This window comes from Pseudophryne corroboree, chromosome 5, assembly GCF_028390025.1.
Source record: "Pseudophryne corroboree isolate aPseCor3 chromosome 5, aPseCor3.hap2, whole genome shotgun sequence".
Lineage (NCBI taxonomy): Eukaryota > Metazoa > Chordata > Amphibia > Anura > Myobatrachidae > Pseudophryne > Pseudophryne corroboree.
In genome coordinates, this window is record NC_086448.1 from 816,260,721 (window position 1) to 816,281,251 (window position 20,531).

Sequence of the window (20,531 nt, forward strand, 5' to 3'; positions counted from 1 at the left end):
GTTGCCCATAGCAACCAATCAGGTGCTGTCTATCATGTCTCTATTACCTGTTAGAAAATGATAGCCAGCATCTGATCGGTTGCTATGGGCAATATCTCTAATTCTCTGTTTTAGAAGCTTTAGTAACTTTGCTCCTAAAGTGAAACACGTGTGTGTCCTCAGCTGCAGCCATGTATTGTGCAGGTGTCTGTTCTGGGGGCTGTTCCCTCCCTAGCAGGCGGCTGCTGTAGCACAGGGTGCAGGGGACGTTACATACAGTCTCACTCCCACCAGTCACTAAAACACCCGGAACCTTCGTGCGGTGTCTACTGTACCCGAGGGGAAGACAATTCACGTACTTACCGATGACTAGAGCACGCCGGGAAATGTAGTCATTACCTTTAATGTGTTCCTGGCGGCTGTGCGCGGCGGTGAGGAGGAGCCGCGGTGACTGAGGCCGGATATATGCCGGGACAGCGCCCCTTAATGGCGACAAAAGCCGGGGTAGAGGCGGTCAGCTGCTGTGATCACCACTAGGGGCGGTTTGATGACGTAAAGCTGTAACAGCCCCTATCCGTCACCGCCTTCTATGTGGTTGCTAGGCAACAGGGGGACTTCCGGTTTCGGGCCAGCGCGTTGTCTACCGGTGAGTAGTGGCCTGTAGCTGCACAGTCTGTGTATATACTGTAATATACATCTATTTACCTCATTATATATCTGCACAGTCTGTGTATATACTGTAATATACATCTATCTCATTATATATCTACATAGTCTGTGTATATACCCTCATGTACATCTATTTATCGCATTATATATCTACATAGTCTGTGTATATACTGTAATATACATCTATCTCATTATATATCTGCATAGTCTGTGTATATACTGTAATATACATCTATTTATCTCACTATATATCTGCACAGTCTATGTATATACTGTAATATGCATCTATCTCATTAAATATCTACATAGTCTGTGTATATACCCTCATGTACATCTATTTATCGCATTATATTTCTCTGACGTCCTAGTGGATGCTGGGAACTCCGTAAGGACCATGGGGAATAGACGGGCTCCTCAGGAGACTGGGCACTCTAAGAAAGAATTAGGACTACTGATGTGCACTGGCTCCTCCCTCTATGCCCCTCCTCCAGACCTCAGTTAGAATCTGTGCCCGGCTCGAGCTGGTTGCAGACTAGGGGCTCTCCTGAGCTCTTAGTAAAGAAAGTATTTATTAGGTTTTTTATTTTCAGTGAGATCTGCGGGCAACAGACTCACTGCTACGAGGGACTTAGGGGAGAGAAGCGAACCTACCTGCTTGCAGCTAGCTTGGGCTTCTAGGCTACTGGACACCATTAGCTCCAGAGGGATCGAACACAGGCCCAGCCTCGGTCGTCCGGTCCTGGAGCCGCGCCGCCGTCCCCCTTGCAGAGCCAGAAGACGGAAGATTCCGAGGAGAAAATCGGCGGCTGAAGACTCCGGTCTTCATTAAGGTAGCGCACAGCACTGCAGCTGTGCGCCATTGCTCCCCATGCACACCACATACTCCGGTCACTGATGGGTGAAGGGCGCTGGGGGGGCGCCCTGGGCTGCAATTAGATTACCTTAAAAATGGCAAAAAACACATAATATAGTCTAATAAACTATATATGTGTAAAAATCCCCTGCCATAATAATATAAAGAGCGGGAGAAGCCCGCCGAAAAAGGGGGGGGCTATCTCCCTCAGCACACTGGCGCCATTTCCTCTTCACAGCTCCGCTGGAAGGACGCTCCCCAGGCTCTCCCCTGCAGTTTCCAGGCTCAATAGGGTAAAAAAGAGAGGGGGGGGGACTAAATTTAGGCGCAATACTGTGTATTATATCTGCTATAGGGAAAATCACTTTGTGTAGTGTAAATCCCTGTGTTATATAGCGCTGTGGTGTGTGCTGGCATACTCTCTCTCTGTCTCCCCAAAGGACTTGGTGGGGTCCTGTCCTCAGTCAGAGCATTCCCTGTGTGTGTGCGGTGTGTCGGTACGGCTGTGTCGACATGTTTGATGAGGAGGCTTATGTGGAGGCGGAGCAGGTGCCCTGCGGGGTCGACACCAGAGTGGATGGATATGTGGAAGGTATTAACCGACAGTGTCAACTCCTTACATAAAAGGTTTGATGACATAACAGCTGTGGGACAGCCGGCTTCTCAGCCAGTGCCTGCCCAGGCGTCTCAAAGGCCATCAGGGGCTCAAAAACGCCCGCTACCTCAGATGGCAGACACAGATGTCGACACGGAGTCTGACTCCAGTGTCGACGACGACGAGACTAATGTACATTCCACTAAGGCTATCCGTTGTATGATTACGGCAATGAAAAATGTGTTGCACATTTCTGACATTAACCCAGGTACCACTAAAAAGGGTATTATGTTTGGGGAGAAAAAGCAACCAGTGGTTTTTTCCCCCTTCAGATGAGTTAAATGAAGTGTGTGAAGAAGCGTGGGCATCCCCTGATAAAAAATTAGTGATTTCTAAAAAGTTACTAATGGCGTACCCTTTCCCGCCAGAGGACAGGGTACGTTGGGAGACATCCCCGAGGGTGGATAAAGCACTCACACGCTTGTCAAAAAAGGTGGCACTACCGTCTCAGGATACGGCCGCCTTAAAGGAGCCTGCGGATAGAAAGCAGGAGGCTATCCTGAAGTCTGTGTATACACACTCAGGTACTATACTGAGACCTGCTATTGCTTCAGCATGGATGTGCAGTGCTGCAGCAGCGTGGTCTGATTCCCTGTCTGATAATATTGATTCCCTTGACAGGGACACTATATTGCTAACCATAGAGCATATTAAAGATGTAGTCTTATACATGAGAGATGCACAGAGGGATATTTGCCGGCTGGCATCTAGAATAAATGCAATGTCCATTTCTGCCAGGAGAGTATTATGGACTCTGCAGTGGACAGGTGATGCGGATTCTAAAAGGCACATGGAGGTTTTGCCTTACAAGGGTGAGTAATTGTTTGGGGATGGTCTCTCGGACCTCGTTTCCACAGCGACAGCTGGGAAGTCGACATTTTTACCCCAGGTTCCCTCACAGCCAAAGAAAGCAGTCCTTTCGGCCCCAGAAAGGCAAGCGGGTTAAAGGCGCGTCCTTTCTGCCCAGAGGCAGGGGTAGAGGGAAAAAGCTGCACCATACAGCCAGTTCCCAAGAACAGAAGTCCTCCCCTGCTTCCACTAAATCCACCGCATGACGCTGGGGCTCCACTGGTGGAGCCAGGTGCGGTGGGGGCCCGTCTCCGGAACTTCAGCGACCGGTGGGTTCGCTCACAGGTGGATCACTGGGTTCTACAAGTGGTATCTCAGGGATACAAGCTGGAATTCGAGACGTCTCCCCCTCGCCGTTACCTCAAATCAGCCTTACCAGCTACTCCCCCGGACAGGGAGGTAGTGCTGGCGGCAATTCACAAGCTGTACCTCCAGCAGGTGATAATAAAAGTTCCCCTCCTTCAACAGGGACGGGGGTACTATTCCACAATGTTTGTGGTACCGAAACCAGACGGTTCGGTGAGACCCATTCTAAATTTGAAATCCTTGAACACTTATATAAGAAGGTTCAAGTTCAAAATGGAATCGCTCCGGGCGGTTATTGCAAGCCTGGAAGAAGGGGATTACATGGTATCACTGGACATCAAGGATGCTTACCTGCATGTCCCCATTTACCCACCTCACCAGGTGTACCTCCGTTTTGTGGTACAAGACTGCCATTACCAATTCCAGACGTTGCCGTTTGGTCTGTCCACGGCATCGAGGGTATTTACCAAGGTAATGGCCGAAATGATGATACTCCTTCGAAAAAAGGGAGTTTTTAATTATCTCGGGAAGTGCTACAACAGCACGGCTGGATTCTGAATATTCCAAAGTCGCAGCTGGTTCCTACGACGCGTCTACTGTTCCTGGGTATGATTCTGGACACAGAACAGAAGAAGGTGTTTCTCCCGGAGGAGAAGGCCAAGGAGTTGTCATCTCTGGTCAGAGACCTCCTGAAACCAAACCAGGTGTCGGTGCATCACTGCACGCGAGTCCTGGGAAAGATGGTAGCTTCTTACGAAGCAATTCCAATCGGCAGGTTCCATGCAAGGATCTTTCAGTGGGATCTGTTAGACAAGTGGTCCGGATCGCATCTTCAGATGCATCGGCTGATCACCCTGTCCCCGAGGGCCAGGGTGTCTCTGCTGTGGTGGCTGCAGAGTGCTCATCTTCTAGAGGGCCGCAGATTCGGCATACAGGACTTGGTCCTGGTGACCACGGATGCAAGCCTCCGAGGTTGGGGGGCAGTCACGCAGGGAAGAAACTTCCAAGGACAATGGTCGAGTCAGGAGGCTTCCCTACACATAAATATTCTGGAACTGAGGGCCATTTACAATGCCCTAAGTCAGGCAAGACCCCTGCTTCAAAACCAGCCGGTGCTGATTCAGTCAGACAACATCACGGCGGTCGCCCATGTAAACCGACAGGGTGGCACAAGAAGCAGGATGGCGATGGCAGAAGCCACAAGGATTCTCCGATGGGCGGAAAATCACGTGATAGCACTGTCAGCAGTGTTCATTCCGGGAGTGGACAACTGGGAAGCAGACTTCCTCAGCAGGCACGACCTCCACCCGGGAGAGTGGGGACTTCATCCAGAAGTCTTCCAACTGATTGTAAACCGTTGGGAAAGGCCACAGGTGGACATGATGGCGTCCCGCCTAAACAAAAAGCTAAAAAGATATTGCGCCAGGTCAAGGGACCCTCAGGCGATAGCTGTGGACGCTCTAGTGACACCGTGGGTGTACCAGTCGGTTTATGTGTTCCCTCCTCTTCCTCTCATATCAAAGGTGCTGAGGATAATAAGAAAGAGAGGAGTAAGAACTATACTCATCGTTCCGGATTGGCCAAGAAGGACTTGGTACCCGGAACTACAAGAAATGATCTCAGAGGACCCTTGGCCTCTGCCTCTCAGACTGGACCTGCTACAGCAGGGGCCCTGTCTGTTCCAAGACTTACCGCGGCTGCGTTTGACGGCATGGCGGTTGAACGCCGGATCCTGATGGAAAAGGGCATTCCGGTGGAAGTCATTCCTACGCTGATAAAAGCTAGGAAAGATGTGACGGCAAAGCATTATCACCGCATATGGCGAAAATATGTTGCTTGGTGTGAGGCTATGAAGGCCCCCACAGAAGAATTTCAGCTGGGTCGATTTCTGCACTTCCTACAGTCAGGAGTGACTATGGGCCTAAAATTGGGATCCATTAAAGTCCAGATTTCAGCCCTGTCTATTTTCTTTCAAAAAGAACTGGCTTCACTGCCTGAAGTTCAGACTTTTGTTAAGGGAGTGCTGCATATTCAGCCCCCTTTTGTGCCCCCAGTGGCACCTTGGGATCTCAACATTGTGTTGGCTTTCCTAAAATCACATTGGTTTGAGCCACTTCAGACCGTGGAATTAAAATATCTCACATGGAAAGTGGTCATGCTTTTGGCCTTGGCTTCGGCTAGGCGGGTGTCAGAATTGGCGGCTTTGTCCTGTAAAAGCCCCTATCTGATCGTCCATATGGACAGAGCAGAATTGAGGACGCGTCCCCAATTCCTCCCTAAGGTGGTATCAGAGTTTCATTTGAACCAACCTATTGTGGTGCCTGCGGCTACTCGGGACTTGGAGGCTTCCAAGTTGCTGGACGTAGTCCGTGCCCTGAAAATCTATGTTTCCAGGACGGCTAGAGTCAGAAAGACTGACTCGCTGTTTATCCTGCATGCACCCAACAAGTTGGGTGCTCCTGCTTCTAAGCAGACTATTGCTCGCTGGATCTGCTCCACGATTCAACTTGCACATTCTGCGGCTGGACTGCCGCATCCTAAATCGGTCAAAGCCCATTCCACGAGGAAGGTGGGCTCTTCTTGGGCGGCTGCCCGAGGGGTCTCGGCTTTACAACTTTGCCGAGCTGCTACCTGGTCGGGATCAAACACGTTTGCAAAATTCTACAAGTTTGATACCCTGGCTGAGGAGGACCTTGAGTTTGCTCATTCGGTGCTGCAGAGTCATCCGCACTCTCCCGCCCGTTTGGGAGCTTTGGTATAATCCCCATGGTCCTTACGGAGTTCCCAGCATCCACTAGGACGTCAGAGAAAATAAGAATTTACTCACCGGTAATTCTATTTCTCGTAGTCCGTAGTGGATGCTGTGCGCCCATCCCAAGTGCGGATTGTCTGCAATACTTGTATATAGTTATTGCCTAACTAAAGGGTTATTGTTATGAGCCATCTGTTCGTGAGGCTCAGTTGTTATTCATACTGTTAACTGGGTATAGTATCACGAGTTGTACGGTGTGATTGGTGTGGCTGGTATGAGTCTTACCCGGGATTCCAAATCCTTTCCTTATTGTGTCAGCTCTTCCGGGCACAGTTTCCCTAACTGAGGTCTGGAGGAGGGGCATAGAGGGAGGAGCCAGTGCACACCAGTAGTCCTAATTCTTTCTTAGAGTGCCCAGTCTCCTGCGGAGCCCGTCTATTCCCCATCGTCCTTACCGAGTTCCCAGCATCCACTACGGACTACGAGAAATAGAATTACCGGTGAGTAAATTCTTATTTTCTACATAGTCTGTGTATATACTGTAATATACATCTATCTCATTATATATCTACATAGTCTGTGTATATACCCTCATGTACATCTATTTATCTCATTATATATCTACATAGTCTGTGTATATACTGTAATATGCATCTATCTCATTATATATCGAACGTTCTCTGAAAACTCATCTCTTCAGACAAGCCTACCAAATTTCAGACCCACACACATAACCTTCACAGCTTCCCTATCAAGTTACATCCCCTCTGTACAGTCCACATAAACTCACATTTTGTCTTCCAACATTGCTGGGTGATCATATCATATACAACCCATTAAGAACCTAGCAACCTGGGGAACCATTATGTGACAGGTAGCATCTATCCTTGTGTATCAATGCCTATTTCCCTATAGATTGTAAGCTTGCGAGCAGGGCCTTCCTACCTCTGTCTGTCTTTGCCCAGTTTTGTTCTATAATTGTTGTTCTAATTGTAAAGCGCAACGGAATATGCTGCGCTATATAAGAAACTGCTAATAATAAATAATAAATCTACATAGTCTGTATATACTGTAATATACATCTATTTATCTCATTATATATCTTCATAGTCTGTGTATATACTGTGGTGTGTGTGTGTGTGTGTGTGTATATAGATAGATTTTTATATATATATATCTATATATCTATATATATATATATATCTATATATATATATATATATATATATATATATATATATATATATATATATATATATATATTACATTCTGTGTGTATACTCTAATATGTAAACTTACCATACTATCCCTTTTTTATTATTATTATTATTATTATTATTATTACATTTTATTTATAAGGCGCTACATGTGTTTCGCAGCGTCGTACAAAGGACAGTACGGGGGACAAAACATTGCATTACAGTAAATAAATAACAAATAGAGTACAGGTAACAGAGCACCACACATTCTCAAGACATAATACAGCTAAGATGTAAGTATTGAGGGAGTGATCATCGTACTACTAGAGGCTGGTGGCCATAGATGGAGATGAGCCTTTACTAGCAGGATAAAGATGGTCATTGAGTAGGGGAGAGCTGTGAGTGAAATGTGTTGAGACGAGGGCTTAGATAACAAGAGGAAAGAAGGCCCTGCTCTGAAGAGCTAACAATCTATTGGGGAGGGGCAACAGACAGATGACAAGAGGTGCAGGCAAGTGGGAGGTAGCCTGATGGCAGTATGCAAGCAAAGCTGAGATGTTCACGGCATGAGGCAGGGGGGTGGAGGCGCGGCTAAAGCACTGGGTTATGCATCGGGAGGGTATGCTTTGATGAATAGGTGGGTTTTTAGTGCCCGTTTGAAGCTTTGCAAGGTTGGGGAGAGTCTAATGGAGCGGGGGAGTGCGTTCCACTGAAGGGGTGCAGCACGGGCAAAATCCTGAACTCGTGCATGGGAAGCAGTGACCAGGGCGGTGGAGAGGCGACGGTCATTAGTCGACCGCAGGGGGCGGGAGGGAGTATGAAGGGAAAGGAGGTTGGAGATGTAGGGAGCAGTGGAATTAGAGATGGCCTTGTATGTGAGGATGAGGAGTTTGAAGAGGATTCTGTAGGGGAATGGGAGCCAGTGTAGATTTTGTTGAAGGGGAGTGGCAGATGTGGTGCGGCGGGAGAGGAAGATAAGCCTAGCTGCGGAGTTCAGGACAGATTGGAGGGGAGCAAGATGGGAGCAAGCAAGGCCAGTGAGGAGGACATTGCAGTAGTCAAGTCGTGAGATGACCAGTGAGTGGATGATGAGTTTAGTTGCACTCTGGGAGAGATATGGCCTGATACGAGCAATGTTGCGTAGCTGGAAACGACAGGATTGTGCCAGAGCTTGGATGTGGGGTGCAAAGGAGAGGGAGGAGTCAAGAGTGACGCCCAGGCAGCGGAGTTGGGGAACGGGGGAGATGGTGGTGTTGTCAACAATGATGGAGATATTGGTCGGGGGTGATGCTCTGGATGGGGGGAAGATGATGAGTTCCGTTTTGTCTATGTTGTGCTTTAGAGAGCGTTCAGACATCCAGGAGGAGATTGCAGAGAGGCAGCTGGAAACCTGAGAGAGGACAGAGGGGGACAGATCAGGAGATGAGAGGTAGAGTTGTGTGTCATCAGCATAGAGGTGGTATTGAAGGCCAAATGAGTTAATGAGCGCACCCAGGGAAGAGGTATACAGGGAGAACAGAAGGGGTCCAAGGACAGAACCCTGAGGGACACCAACAGGAAGGATGGAAGGGTGTGAGGTGGTGCTTGAGGCAGACACAGAGAAGGAGCGGTTAGTGAGGTAAGAAGAAAACCAGTCAAGGACAGTGCTAGAGAGGCCAGCGTTTTGGAGTGTGCCGAGGAGGAGAGGATGATCTACGGTGTCAAAGGCAGCAGAGAGGTCCAGAAGGATGAGCAGGGAGAAGTGGCCCCTGGATTTGGCCGAAAGCAGGTCATTGGTGACTTTCACCAGGGCAGTCTCAGTTGAGTGGAGTGGGCGAAAGCCAGATTGTAGTGGATCGAGGATGGAGTTGTCAGAGAGGTAGCTTGTGAGACGGCTGTAGACTAGTCGTTCAAGTAATTTGGAGGCGAAAGGGAGAAGAGAGATGGGGCGGTAGTTATTGGGTGATGAGGGGTCGAGGTTGGGTTTTTTGAGAATAGGCGAGACCAGAGCATGTTTGAATGGTGAGGGGAAGATGCCGGTGGAGAGGGACAGGTTAAAGAGGTGAGCAAGGTGGGAGCAGGCAGTGGGGGAGAGGGAGCGGAGAAGACGGGAGGGAAGGGGGTCCAGGGGGCAGGTGGTGGGGGGGGGGATAAGATGAGGGAGTGGACTTCCTTTTCTGAAGTGGGATGGAAGGAGGACAGGGTGGGATAAAGGGGGCAGGGGGGTAGCAGAGGGGTGACGGCGGGAGATGTCGTGTCGGATATCCTCAATTTTGGAGATGAAGAAGGAGGCAAAGTCAGTGGCAGTGAGGGAGGATGGGAGGGGAGGAGGAGGGGGGCGAAGGAGAGTGTTGAAAGTTTCAAAGAGACGGCGTGGACAGGAGGACTGAGAAGAGATGAGTGCTTGGAAAAAGGATTGCTTGGCGAGGGAAAGAGCAGAGCTGTAGGAGGAGAGAATAAACTTGAAATGGAGGAAGTCCGCCAGAGTGTGAGATTTCCTCCAGGAGCGTTCAGCAGAGCGTGAGCATTTTTGTAAGAAACGTGTTAGTTTGGTGTGCCAGGGTTGGGGTTTGGAGCGGCGGAGGGGGACAGAGGAGAGGGGGGCCACAGAGTCGAGAGCAGCGGTTAGGGAAGAGTTATAGAAGGTGGCTGCCTGGTTGGGACAAGTCATAGTGGAAAGAGGAGAGAGGAAAGTCTCGAGGGAGGACATGAAAGTGGGGTTGAGAGACCCGAGATTGTGTCTGGTGGTGGTGGGTCTGGGTGTGGAGAGGAGGAGGGAGGATGAGAGGGTGAAAGAAAGCAGATGGTGGTCAGAGAGAGGGAAGGGAGAGTTTGAGAAATCAGAGAGATCACATCGGTGGGTGAAGACAAGGTCGAGGGAGTGGCCGAGATTGTGAGTAGCGGTGGAGGTCCATTGAGAAAGTCCAAAGGAGGTGGAAAGGGCGAGAAGATTAGTGGAAGCGGCATTAGTGATGTCAATAGGGATGTTAAAGTCTCCGAGGATGACAGAGGGGAGGTCGGAGGAGAGAAAGTGGGGAAGCCAGGCAGCAAAGTTGTCAAGGAAAGGTGAACAGTGGCCAGGGGGGCGGTAGATCACTGCCACAAGAAGGTGAATGGGGTAGAAGAGGCGGATAGTGTGGACCTCAAAGGTGGAGAAGGTGAGAGAGGGCTCAGGTGGGATGACACGAAAGGTGCAGTTAGGGGAAAGAAGGACGCCCACGCCTCCACTCTGGCGACCATCAGTTCTGACTGTGTGGGTGAAGGAGAGGCCTCCGTAGGAGAGGGCAGCAGGGGAGGTGGTGTCAGAGGAGGAGAGCCAGGTTTCAGTGATGGCGAGAAGGTGAAAAGAGTGGGAGATGAAGAGGTCATGGATAGTTGGCAGCTTGTTGCAGATTGATCTAGCATTCCAGAGTGCACAGGAGAAAGGAAGGGAGGGGACAGGGGAGATCGGGATAAGGTTGGCTGGGTTCTGAGTGTTTGTGGGTGATTTTGAATTTGGGGGATGAGACCTGGCAGTGAGGATTGGTATGTGACAGGATCGAGGAGCCATAATTTGGTACAGTAGTGTTCAGGGGAATAGAATGGTGTGGGTGTAATAAAGAATGAACAAGGAGAATGTGGGGTGTAATGTAAGCAAAAGACAGTGCAAACTGTATTTTAAGAAATAATGTTCGGAATGGAAAGGCTGAGATGGATACACATTGGTTGTAGAATGTGTAAATGAGAGTGTGAGCAATGTGTGAAAGCAGTAGGGCTGCTACTTAATCAGACAGGTTGTTCAGTATCCAGGCTGTGCAGGCTGCAGTCGTTGCTGGTAGTGGCATAGGTAACTCACTGTAGTCTGTTGGTTGCAGTTCTTTTGTGGAGGTGGGGGAGATAGTCTGCTGTCCCTCTGTTTCTCTCCTGTTCATCTCCGTATATCTCCAAATATTATATCATACTTTACACTAACATACTTAGCAACTAAAATGCTTGCAGCCTAAGATGCTTGCAGCATTGATCTATACTAGTTAAATAACCATGCAGACATGGGTACAGGGTTAATTGATAGCAGCCCCCACCCTCTGAAAACTCCACCCACAACAAAAGGCTGCTTCATTCAAGGTGTGAACAAATCACTATACCCCCACTAATACACAGTGAGAACAGACTATAGTCTGGCCTAGAAATAACTAGTTAAAGATAAAATTATCAATACCTAGCATAGTACAAAAAGCATGTAATGGCTGGATGTCCCTTTATACTGGGACGCATGAATTACACAGGTCCTGTGGCTGATTAAAACCAGGTTACATACAGGCTTGAAATCAGCCAGCCACAGAGACTGTGTAATTCACAAGTGTCCCGGTCTAAAGCTATAGTACGGTGAGTATGTGCGTGTAGATGTATTATATATATATATATATATATATATATTTCTCTTACGTCCTAGAGGATGCTGGGGACTCCGTAAGGACCATGGGGATAGAGGGGCTCCGCAGGAGACATGGGCACTTTAAGAAAGACTTTAGATCCTGGGTGTTCACTGGCTTCTCCCTCTATGCCCCTCCTCCATACCTCAGTTTGATACTGTGCCCAGAGGAGCTGGGTTCTTTTCAGTGAGCTCTCCTGAGTTTGCTGATAGAAAGTATTTTGTTAGGTTTTTTTATTTTCAGGGAGCACTGCTGGCAACAGACTCCCTGCATCGAGGGACTGAGGGGAGAGAAGCAGCCCTACTCTCTGAGTGCAAGGTCCTGCTTCTTAGGCTACTGGACACCATTAGCTCCAGAGGGATTGGTACGCAGGATCTCACCCTAACCGTCCGTCCCAGAGCCGCGCCGCCGTCCCCCTCGCAGAGCCGGAAGATAGAAGCCGGGTGAGTGTGAGAAGAACAGAAGACTTCAGAGGCGGCAGAAGACTTCATGATCTTCACTGAGGTAACGCACAGCACTGCAGCTGTGCGCCATTGCTCCCATACACCTCACATTCTCCGGTCACTGTAAGGGTGCAGGGCGCAGGGGGGTGCGCCCTGGGCAGCAATATAAACCTCTTATTTGGCAAAAGAGAGCATATATACAGCTGGACACTGTATATCTGCATGAGCCCCCGCCAATTTTACACTTTTAGCGGGACAGAAGCCCGCCGTCGAGGGGGCGGGGCTTCTCCCTCACCACTCACCAGCGCCATGTTTTTCTCCACAGCACCGCTGAGAGGAAGCTCCCCGGACTCTCCCCTGCTTATACCACGGTAGAAGAGAGGGTTTTAAAGAAGAGGGGGGGCACATAATTCAGCGCAGATAATAACAGCGCTACTGGGTAAACATTAAATTGCTGTGTTTTTTCCTGGGTCATATAGCGCTGGGGTGTGTGCTGGCATACTCTCTCTCTGTCTCTCCAAAGGGCCTTGTGGGGGAATTATCTTCAGATGAGCATTCCCTGAGTGTGTGGTGTGTCGACATGTCTGAGGTAAAAGGCTCTCCCAAGGAGGAGAAGGAGCAAATGTGTGTGTGTGTGTGTGTGTGTGTGTGTGTGAGTGGTGTCTCCGTCGACAAAGCCGACACCTGTTTGGATATGTGTAATTAAGTGCTAAGGTAAATTTACTGCACAAAAGATTAGAGAACAGACAGGGAATCTACACATGTCTGTCCCTATGTCACAGAGACCTTCAGAGTCTCACAACGCTCACTATCCAAAATAATAGACACTGATATCGAATCGGAGTCTGACTCCAGTGTCGACTACGGTAATGCAAAGTACAGCCAAAACTGGCGGAAAAGTATTCAATATATGATTATTGTAATAAAAGATGTTTTGCATATCACTGATGACTCATCTGTCCCTGACACGAGGGTACACATGTTTAAGGGGAAGAAAGCTGAGGTAAATTTCCCTCCTCTCATGAAGAAAAAGAGCGGGAATCTCCAGACAAGAAACTGCAGATTCCCAAAAAGAATTCTCAGGGAGTATCCTTTCCCTACTAGGGCCAGGATACAATGGGAATCTTCCCCTATGGTGGACAAAGCTTGTCACGTTTGCCCAAAAGGTAGCGCTGACTTAACAGCTATCCTCAGGGATCCTGCAGATAGCATGCAGTAAAAGTACTTTGAAGACCATTTACACACATTCTGGTACACTACTCAGACCAGCGATTGTGTCGGCATGGGTTTATAGCGCTGTAGCAGCGTGGACAGATACCTTATATAAGACATGCCCAAAGAGACATTAGTCTACTGGGTTCTAGAGTCAACGCTATGTCGATTTCTGCTAGACGTGTCCTGTGGAACATGCAATGGACAGGTGATGCCGACTAAGAGAGGCATATGGATGGTTTACCTTACAAGGCTGAGGAATTGTGTGGAGAAGGGCTCTCGGACCTGGTCTCCACAGCTATAGCTGGTAATTCTGATCTTTTGCCTTATATTCCCTTACAGCCTAAGAAAGCACGACATTATCAAATGCAGTCCTTTCGGTCGCAGAATAACAAGAAAGTACGAGGAGCGTCCTTTCTTACCAGAGGTAAGGGCACAGGGCACAGCTAGTTCCCAAGAACAGAAGTCCTCCCCGGCCTCTACTACATCCACCGCATGACGCTGGAGCTCCGCTAAGGGAGTCCGTCCCATGGGGAGCACGTCTTCGACTCTTCAGCCACATCTGAGTTCACTCACAGGTGGATCCCGGGGCAATAAAAATTGTTTCTCAGGGTTACAAGCTGGAATTCGAAAGGTGCCTCCTCGCCGGTTTTTCCTTATCGGACCTACCAGCTTCTCCCCCAGAAAGGGAGATAATATTAAATACAATTCACACATTGTATCTCCAACAGGTGGTGCTCAAGGTTCCCCTCCTGCAACAAGGAAGGGGATATGACTCAACCTTGGCTGTAGTCCCGAAACCGTACGGTTCGGTCAGACCTATTTTAAAATTAAAATCTCTGAACCTATACGGGAAAAGGTTCAAATTTAAAGTGGAATCGCCCAGAGCGATCATCGCCAGCCTGGAAGGGGGGGATTTGATGGTGTATCTAGACATAAAGGCTGCATACCTTCATGTTCACATTTATCCACCCCATCAGGCGTACCTGACAATTGCGGTACAGTATTGTCATTACCAATTTCAGGGTAATTGGCGGAAATAATGGTGCTCCTACGCAAGCAAGGAGTCAGTTATCCCATACTTGGACGATCAAAAGAGCAGTTGTTGAACAGCGTGTCACTTTCGCTGAAGGTGTCACAGCAACACGGCTGGATTCTCAATATCCCGAAGTCACAGTTGGTTCCTATGACTCGTCTGCCCTTCTTGGGTATGATTCTGGGTACGGACCAGAAATGGGTATACCTTCAGATAGAGAAGGCCCAGGAACTCATGACTCTAGTCAGGGACCTATTGAAACCAAGACAGGTGTCAGTGCATCACTGCACTCGAGTCCTGGGAAAAACATTCCCTTCGGCAGGTTCCATGCGAGGACTTCAAATGGGACCTACTGGACAAGTGGTCCGGGTCACATGTACAGATTCATCAGTTGATCACCCTATCCCACATGGCCAGGGTATCTCTCCTGTGGTGGCTGCAGAGTGCTCAACTTCTATAGGGCCGCAGGTTCGGCATTCAGGACTGGATCCTGGTGACCACGGACGCGAGCCTCCGAGGTTGGGGAGCAGTCGCACAGGGAAGAAATTTCCAAGGTCTTTGGTCAAGTCAAGAGACTTGTCTTCACATCAACATCTTGGAACTAAGGGCCATATACAACGCCCTACGTCAAGCGGAGACCTTACTTCGCGACCAACCGGTTCTGATCCAGTCAGACAACGTCACCGCAGTAGCTCATGTAAACCGCCAAGGTGGCACAAGGAGCAGAGTGGCGATGGCGGAAGCCACCAGAATTCTTCGCTGGGCGGAGAATTATGTAAGAGCACTGTCAACAGTGTTCATTCCGGAAGTGAACAACTGGGAAGCAGACTTCCTCAGCAGACACGACCTACGTCCTGGAGAGTGTGGACTTCATCAGGAATTCTTCGCACAGATTGCAGTTTGGTGGGGAATGCCACAGATAGACATGATGGCGTCCCGCCTCAACAAAAAGCTGCAGAGTTATTGCGCCTGGTCAAGAGACCCTCAGGCAGTAGCGGTAGACGCCCTAGTGACACCGTGGGTGTTCCAGTCAGTCTATGTATTTCCTCCTCTTCCTCTCATACCCAAGGGTTGAGAATAATAAGAAAAAGAGGAGTGAGAACAATCCTCATTGTTCCAGATTGGCCACGAAGGACCTGGTATTCGGATCTGCAGGAAATGCTTACAGAAGATCCGTGGCCTCTTCCTCTAAGGCAGGACCTGTTGCAACAGGGCCCATGTCTGTTCCAAGACTTACCGCGGCTGCGTTTGACGGCATGGCGGTTGAACGCCGGATCCTAGCGAAAAAAGAGCATTCCGGATGAGGTCATTCCTACGCTGATAAAGGCTAGGAAGGACGTGACATCTAAACATTATCACTGTATATGGCGAAAATATGTTTCTTGGTAGGAGGCCAGGAATGCTCCTACGGAAGAATTCCATCTGGGCCGTTTCCTTCACTTCCTACAAACTGGAGTGAATTTGGGCCTAAAATTAGGGTCCATTAAGGTTCAGATTTCGGCCCTATCCATTTTCAAAAAGAATTGGCTTCACTCCCTGAAGTTCAGACTTTTTTGAAGGGAGTGCTGCATATTCAGCCTCCTTTTGTACCTCCGGTGGAGCCTTGGGACCTTAACGTGGTGTTAAGTTCCTTAAGTCACACTGGTTTGTACCACTTAAAACGGTGGAGTTGAAATATCTCACTTGGAAGGTGGTCATGTTATTAGCCTTGGCTTCGGCTAGGCGAGCGTCGGAATTAGCGGCTTTGTCACATAAAAGCCCCTATCTGATTTTCCATATGGATAGAACGGAATTGCGGACCCGTCCTCAATTCCTGCCAAAAGTGGTTTCATCCTTACATATGAACCAACCTATTGGGGTGCCTGCGTGACTTGGGGGATTCCGAGTCACTTGATGTGGTTAGGGCTTTGAAAATTTACGTGGCCAGAACGGCTAGAGTCAGAAAAACAGAAGCACTGTTTATCCTGTATGCGACCAACAAGATTGGTGCCCCTGCTTCAAAGCAGACTATTGCTCGCTGGATCTGTAGCACGATTCAGCAAGCGCATTCTACGGCTGGTTTGCCGTTGCCTAAATCAGTCAAGGCCCAGTCCACTAGGAAAGTGGGCTTTTCTTGGGCGGCTGCCCGAGGGGTCTCGGCGCTACAGCTGTGCCGAGCTGCTACTTGGTCAGGTTCAAACACCTTTGCAAAGTTCTATAAGTTTGATACCCTGGCTGAGGGGGACCTCCTGTTTGCTCAATCGGTGCTGCAGAGTCATCCGCACTCTCCCGCCCGTTTGGGAGCTTTGGTATAATCCCCGTGGTCCTTACGGAGTCCACAGCATCCTCTAGGACGTAAGAGAAAATAAGATTTAAACCTACCGGTAAATCTTTTTCTCGTAGTCCGTAGAGGATGCTGGGCGCCCGTCCCAAGTGCGGACTACTTCTGCAATACTTGTATATAGTTATTGCTTGAATAAGGGTTATGTTATAGTTGCATCGGTCTTGAACTGATGCTATGTTGTTTTCATACTGATAACTGGGTAATTTATCACAATTTATACGGTGTGATTGGTGTGGCTGGTATGAATCTTGCCCTTGGATTAACAAAAATCCTTTCCTCGTACTGTCCGTCTCCTCTGGGCACAGTTTCTCTAACTGAGGTCTGGAGGAGGGGCATAGAGGGAGGGGCCAGTGCACACCCAGGATCTAAAGCCTTTCTTAAAGTGCTAATGTCTCCTGTGGAGCCCGTCTATCCCCATGGTCCTTACAGAGTCCCCAGCATCCTCTACGGACTACGAGAAAAAGATTTACAGGTAGGTTTAAAACATATATATATATATATATATATATATATATATATATATATATTCCCACAAACCCTATGTGAAACAGACGTCTTCTTTCCATCTACACACTGCAAATGAGCGTAGAACTGCAAATGAGCGTAGACATCCCCTTACATACCCACCCTACTCCCATGAGACAGCTGAGTCTCAAGCGTTTGTGTGGTTATCGCCCAGAGTGCGCTCCATAGGGGTATTGATCAATCTGTAAGCGCCAGCCAAGTAATCCATTGTTTTATGATTAGGTGCATACTGTATATCTACTTTTATGTGTAAAAGGCCCCAAGTTACTGTAGGCATGGTAGGAAGGTGAAATAGGGGACGTCTATAAGAAAGCACATCTGTGTACTTCAGCGAGGAGGGTAATATCTGTGTGTAACATCCTCCTGTTATTATTGCACAGGCCGGCACCATGAATAAAGATGCTCAGATGAGAGCTGCTATTAACCAGAAACTCATAGAAACGGGGGAGAGAGAACGGTGAGTAATAAATACTAGTTCTTACAGCTCGTAGCTGGTGGAATGTGAATATAGAAAATGCGCCTATGCCACTGAGAAATAATGTTTGGGGCTCATCATGCAATGTTCCGAGTTTATGGCCCAGGTGGTTTTTGGCCAGTTTTGCCTTATAGCTAACTGGTGCTTCAATATAGCAGCGAACTCGCCAAAAATGCGCTGGTCCCTTAATCTCGCAGACCATTACATGATGCTCTTAGTTTAAGTCTCACTGTATGATGCTAGTTATTTATTGTACAAATGTCTGTATTTCTAACTCTTTCTCTTTGGGCGTTTCTGGGCAGTGACAGTGCGGGATCTTAGCTCCTGTACGGGGATGGTCCGTCTTAATTGCCGTTTGAAGTATGTGTCACAGGCATACTGGTGAAAGTGGTTGCGTACACAGAGACTCGACCACTCACACAGGAGGCCATACTCGGATGGAGAAACTGCACCTGCCGTGCCGATCAATATTGCAGAGGGTACAGATGCAGACTGTGGGCACATTCGGATACACGGATGTACACCAGGGAAGGACGTTTTAGCACCATTTGCATAAAGCTGCAGACGGTTGACGCTAATAGATGCAGCCGCTAGTGCATCGACCTTTGAATCGGCCCTTGGAGAGCATTATAGTAATAGCTCTACACCCCCGAACATCTCCTGTTTAGTAATTGCAGCACTCTGAGCCTTCTGCTCTACCCTGACATGTTTCTCTGTGCATCCCATGTGCTCCATCCCTGGGCTCCACCGCTTGTCTCCTATCTTTACCTTCTATCCATCTAACCAAATGCTGTTACACTGCTAGGGGTCCTGTGCAGCTTCAGGCAGCAGGTTCTATTCCCACTCTACAGGGGTCATGGACACCCACTTAACCCTCACTTAGCGGTCGGGATACCGGCATCTGTATTCTGACCGCCGGGACCCCGACCGACGGGATATTAACTACATCCCGCTGCAGGACTTACTGTCTGCTCCTGGGTGAAGTGCCCAGAGTTATGCATTTATCCTGCGGTAAAGCATAAATTCCGGATTAAGTGCCTGTAGCTATGCAATTGTTGCAGTCATTCCTGAGGGTGCACGTAATGCGGATTTCTGTTCACACCTCAGGTGGGTCCACATTAAGTGCACACTAGGGGTTTAAGTGTGATATAATTGGATAACTCCGGTCTTTGTTAACTCTGGAGTTACAAGCCTCCGGTACATACTGCAGCTAATTGTATTTCACTCATATCTAATTACATCCCCTCTGTACAGTCCACACATAACCTCACATATTTTGTCTTTCTACACTTTCACATCCTCCAGACCCTTGGCCAACATTGCTGTGTGACCAGATCATACAGCCCAATAAGAACCTTTGCAGTCTGGTGGACCATTATGCAATAGATAGCACCTATCCTTGTGTGTCCATGCCCATTTCCCTATAGAGTGTAAACTTGCGAGCAGGGCCCTCCTACCTCCATACCTGTTATTACCCAGTTTTCTTCTTTTATTATTGTTCCAGTTGTAAAGCGCAGTGGAATATGCTGTGCTATACAAGGACCTGTTAAATAAAATACTGATCACCCCACATTGTCCGTCTAGTAGCGCTGTACAATTAGTGATCCAGTATGAGCAGTCCCCATCTTATTGGATAAAATGGTACTTTCACTGCAGTCAGAGATCTCATTGCTGTATTCCTCTGGTTTCTTTCTCATACCTATGTTCTAGTCCAGCCAGTGCCTTCAGTGAAAAGGGCAGGATTGTGAGACTTTTAATTTTTTTTTTTTTAGTCTTCCAATTAATGTGTATTAGGCAACTACTGGAGAATTATGGTTTTGTTTCCGTGTCTGACAAGTGACCATGTCTGCCATACGCCGGTGCCTTGTAATGTGTACCCTGCTTGATTCAATCTCCCACTCCTGTTTAATGTATACTCGTTGCAGGAATTCAGTTAGCTGCAGGTTTCCACAGTTTGTGTGCGTTTGCCAATCAAGCCCCGATGCTTAATCAGTTACTCCAGTTGCAGTTAAAGACCACAACCTAAAACTAGGCTGTTTCAGTGTGTTGCAAGCAGAAATGACTGAGGCCGAGTCTTCCGTGTTTGCCATGTTAGGCTCCCATGCAGACTAACCAGCTAAATACACCCCCCGCTCCTTCCCCCATGCAGTCTGTCTCCAAGTTTGATGATCTGTTGTGGAGCATCAGCAGAATTTATCACAGCTGTACTGGAGATGGATTTGTCGGAACCCTCCATACCCTTACCCCTGAAGCCTGCAATGCATCGGAACACCAGACTGCCTGACCCATGTGAAATAAGGGACTGTGCATATTTCTAATTGCAGCTGCCTTGTAGTGAACATTAACCCCTTCTTGGCCAGAAGCACCTGTAAAGTTGTGGATTGGGGATTCTTTAAATATCGTTCACCCCTGGAACTAGTTTTACAAATATCAACAGAAGTGTATAGTAGAGGGTATATAGCAGCAGAAATGAGTTATGGACGCAGCGAATGCCCCATTTGTCACTAGTTGTGTCAGTCTCCCAGGTGTACGCCACACTCCCAAGAGGATAATCGTCCGATGATAAAATGGGAAGCAGATTAGGCGATCATTGGTCGGCAGTAATGGCCTTCAGGGGGATTCAGCATGCTTAGAGACAGGAACCCCTTAAAAATACATATTTACTAGGTGTGCAATAAATTTCCAAATGTGCAATGCATAGGTAGACAAGACACAATCTGACTGTGTGGTTGTGACCTGTAACCTCTGACTAAAGTTCCTGTGAAATGTCAGGGCACAGAGCCGTATATTAGCAGCACTGCACACACAAGAAGTCTGCGTGTTCCCTTCCTTCACAAACCCATTATGGAGCTCAACAGAGGCCA

General features: G+C 48.3%; 1 protein-coding gene across 1 annotated transcript in view; it reads left to right on the plus strand.

Annotated features, from left to right (window-relative positions):
* The first annotated feature begins 398 nt into the window (after positions 1–398).
* The window catches only part of ENY2 (ENY2 transcription and export complex 2 subunit), a 64,531-nt gene continuing 44,398 nt past the window's right edge, over positions 399–20,531 (plus strand). The window contains exons 1-2 of the mRNA XM_063925102.1: positions 399–625; positions 17,573–17,649. Coding sequence (XP_063781172.1) covers positions 569–625; positions 17,573–17,649 — 134 coding nt within the window. The 5' untranslated portion in view covers positions 399–568. The remainder of the gene's footprint in view (positions 626–17,572; positions 17,650–20,531) is intronic.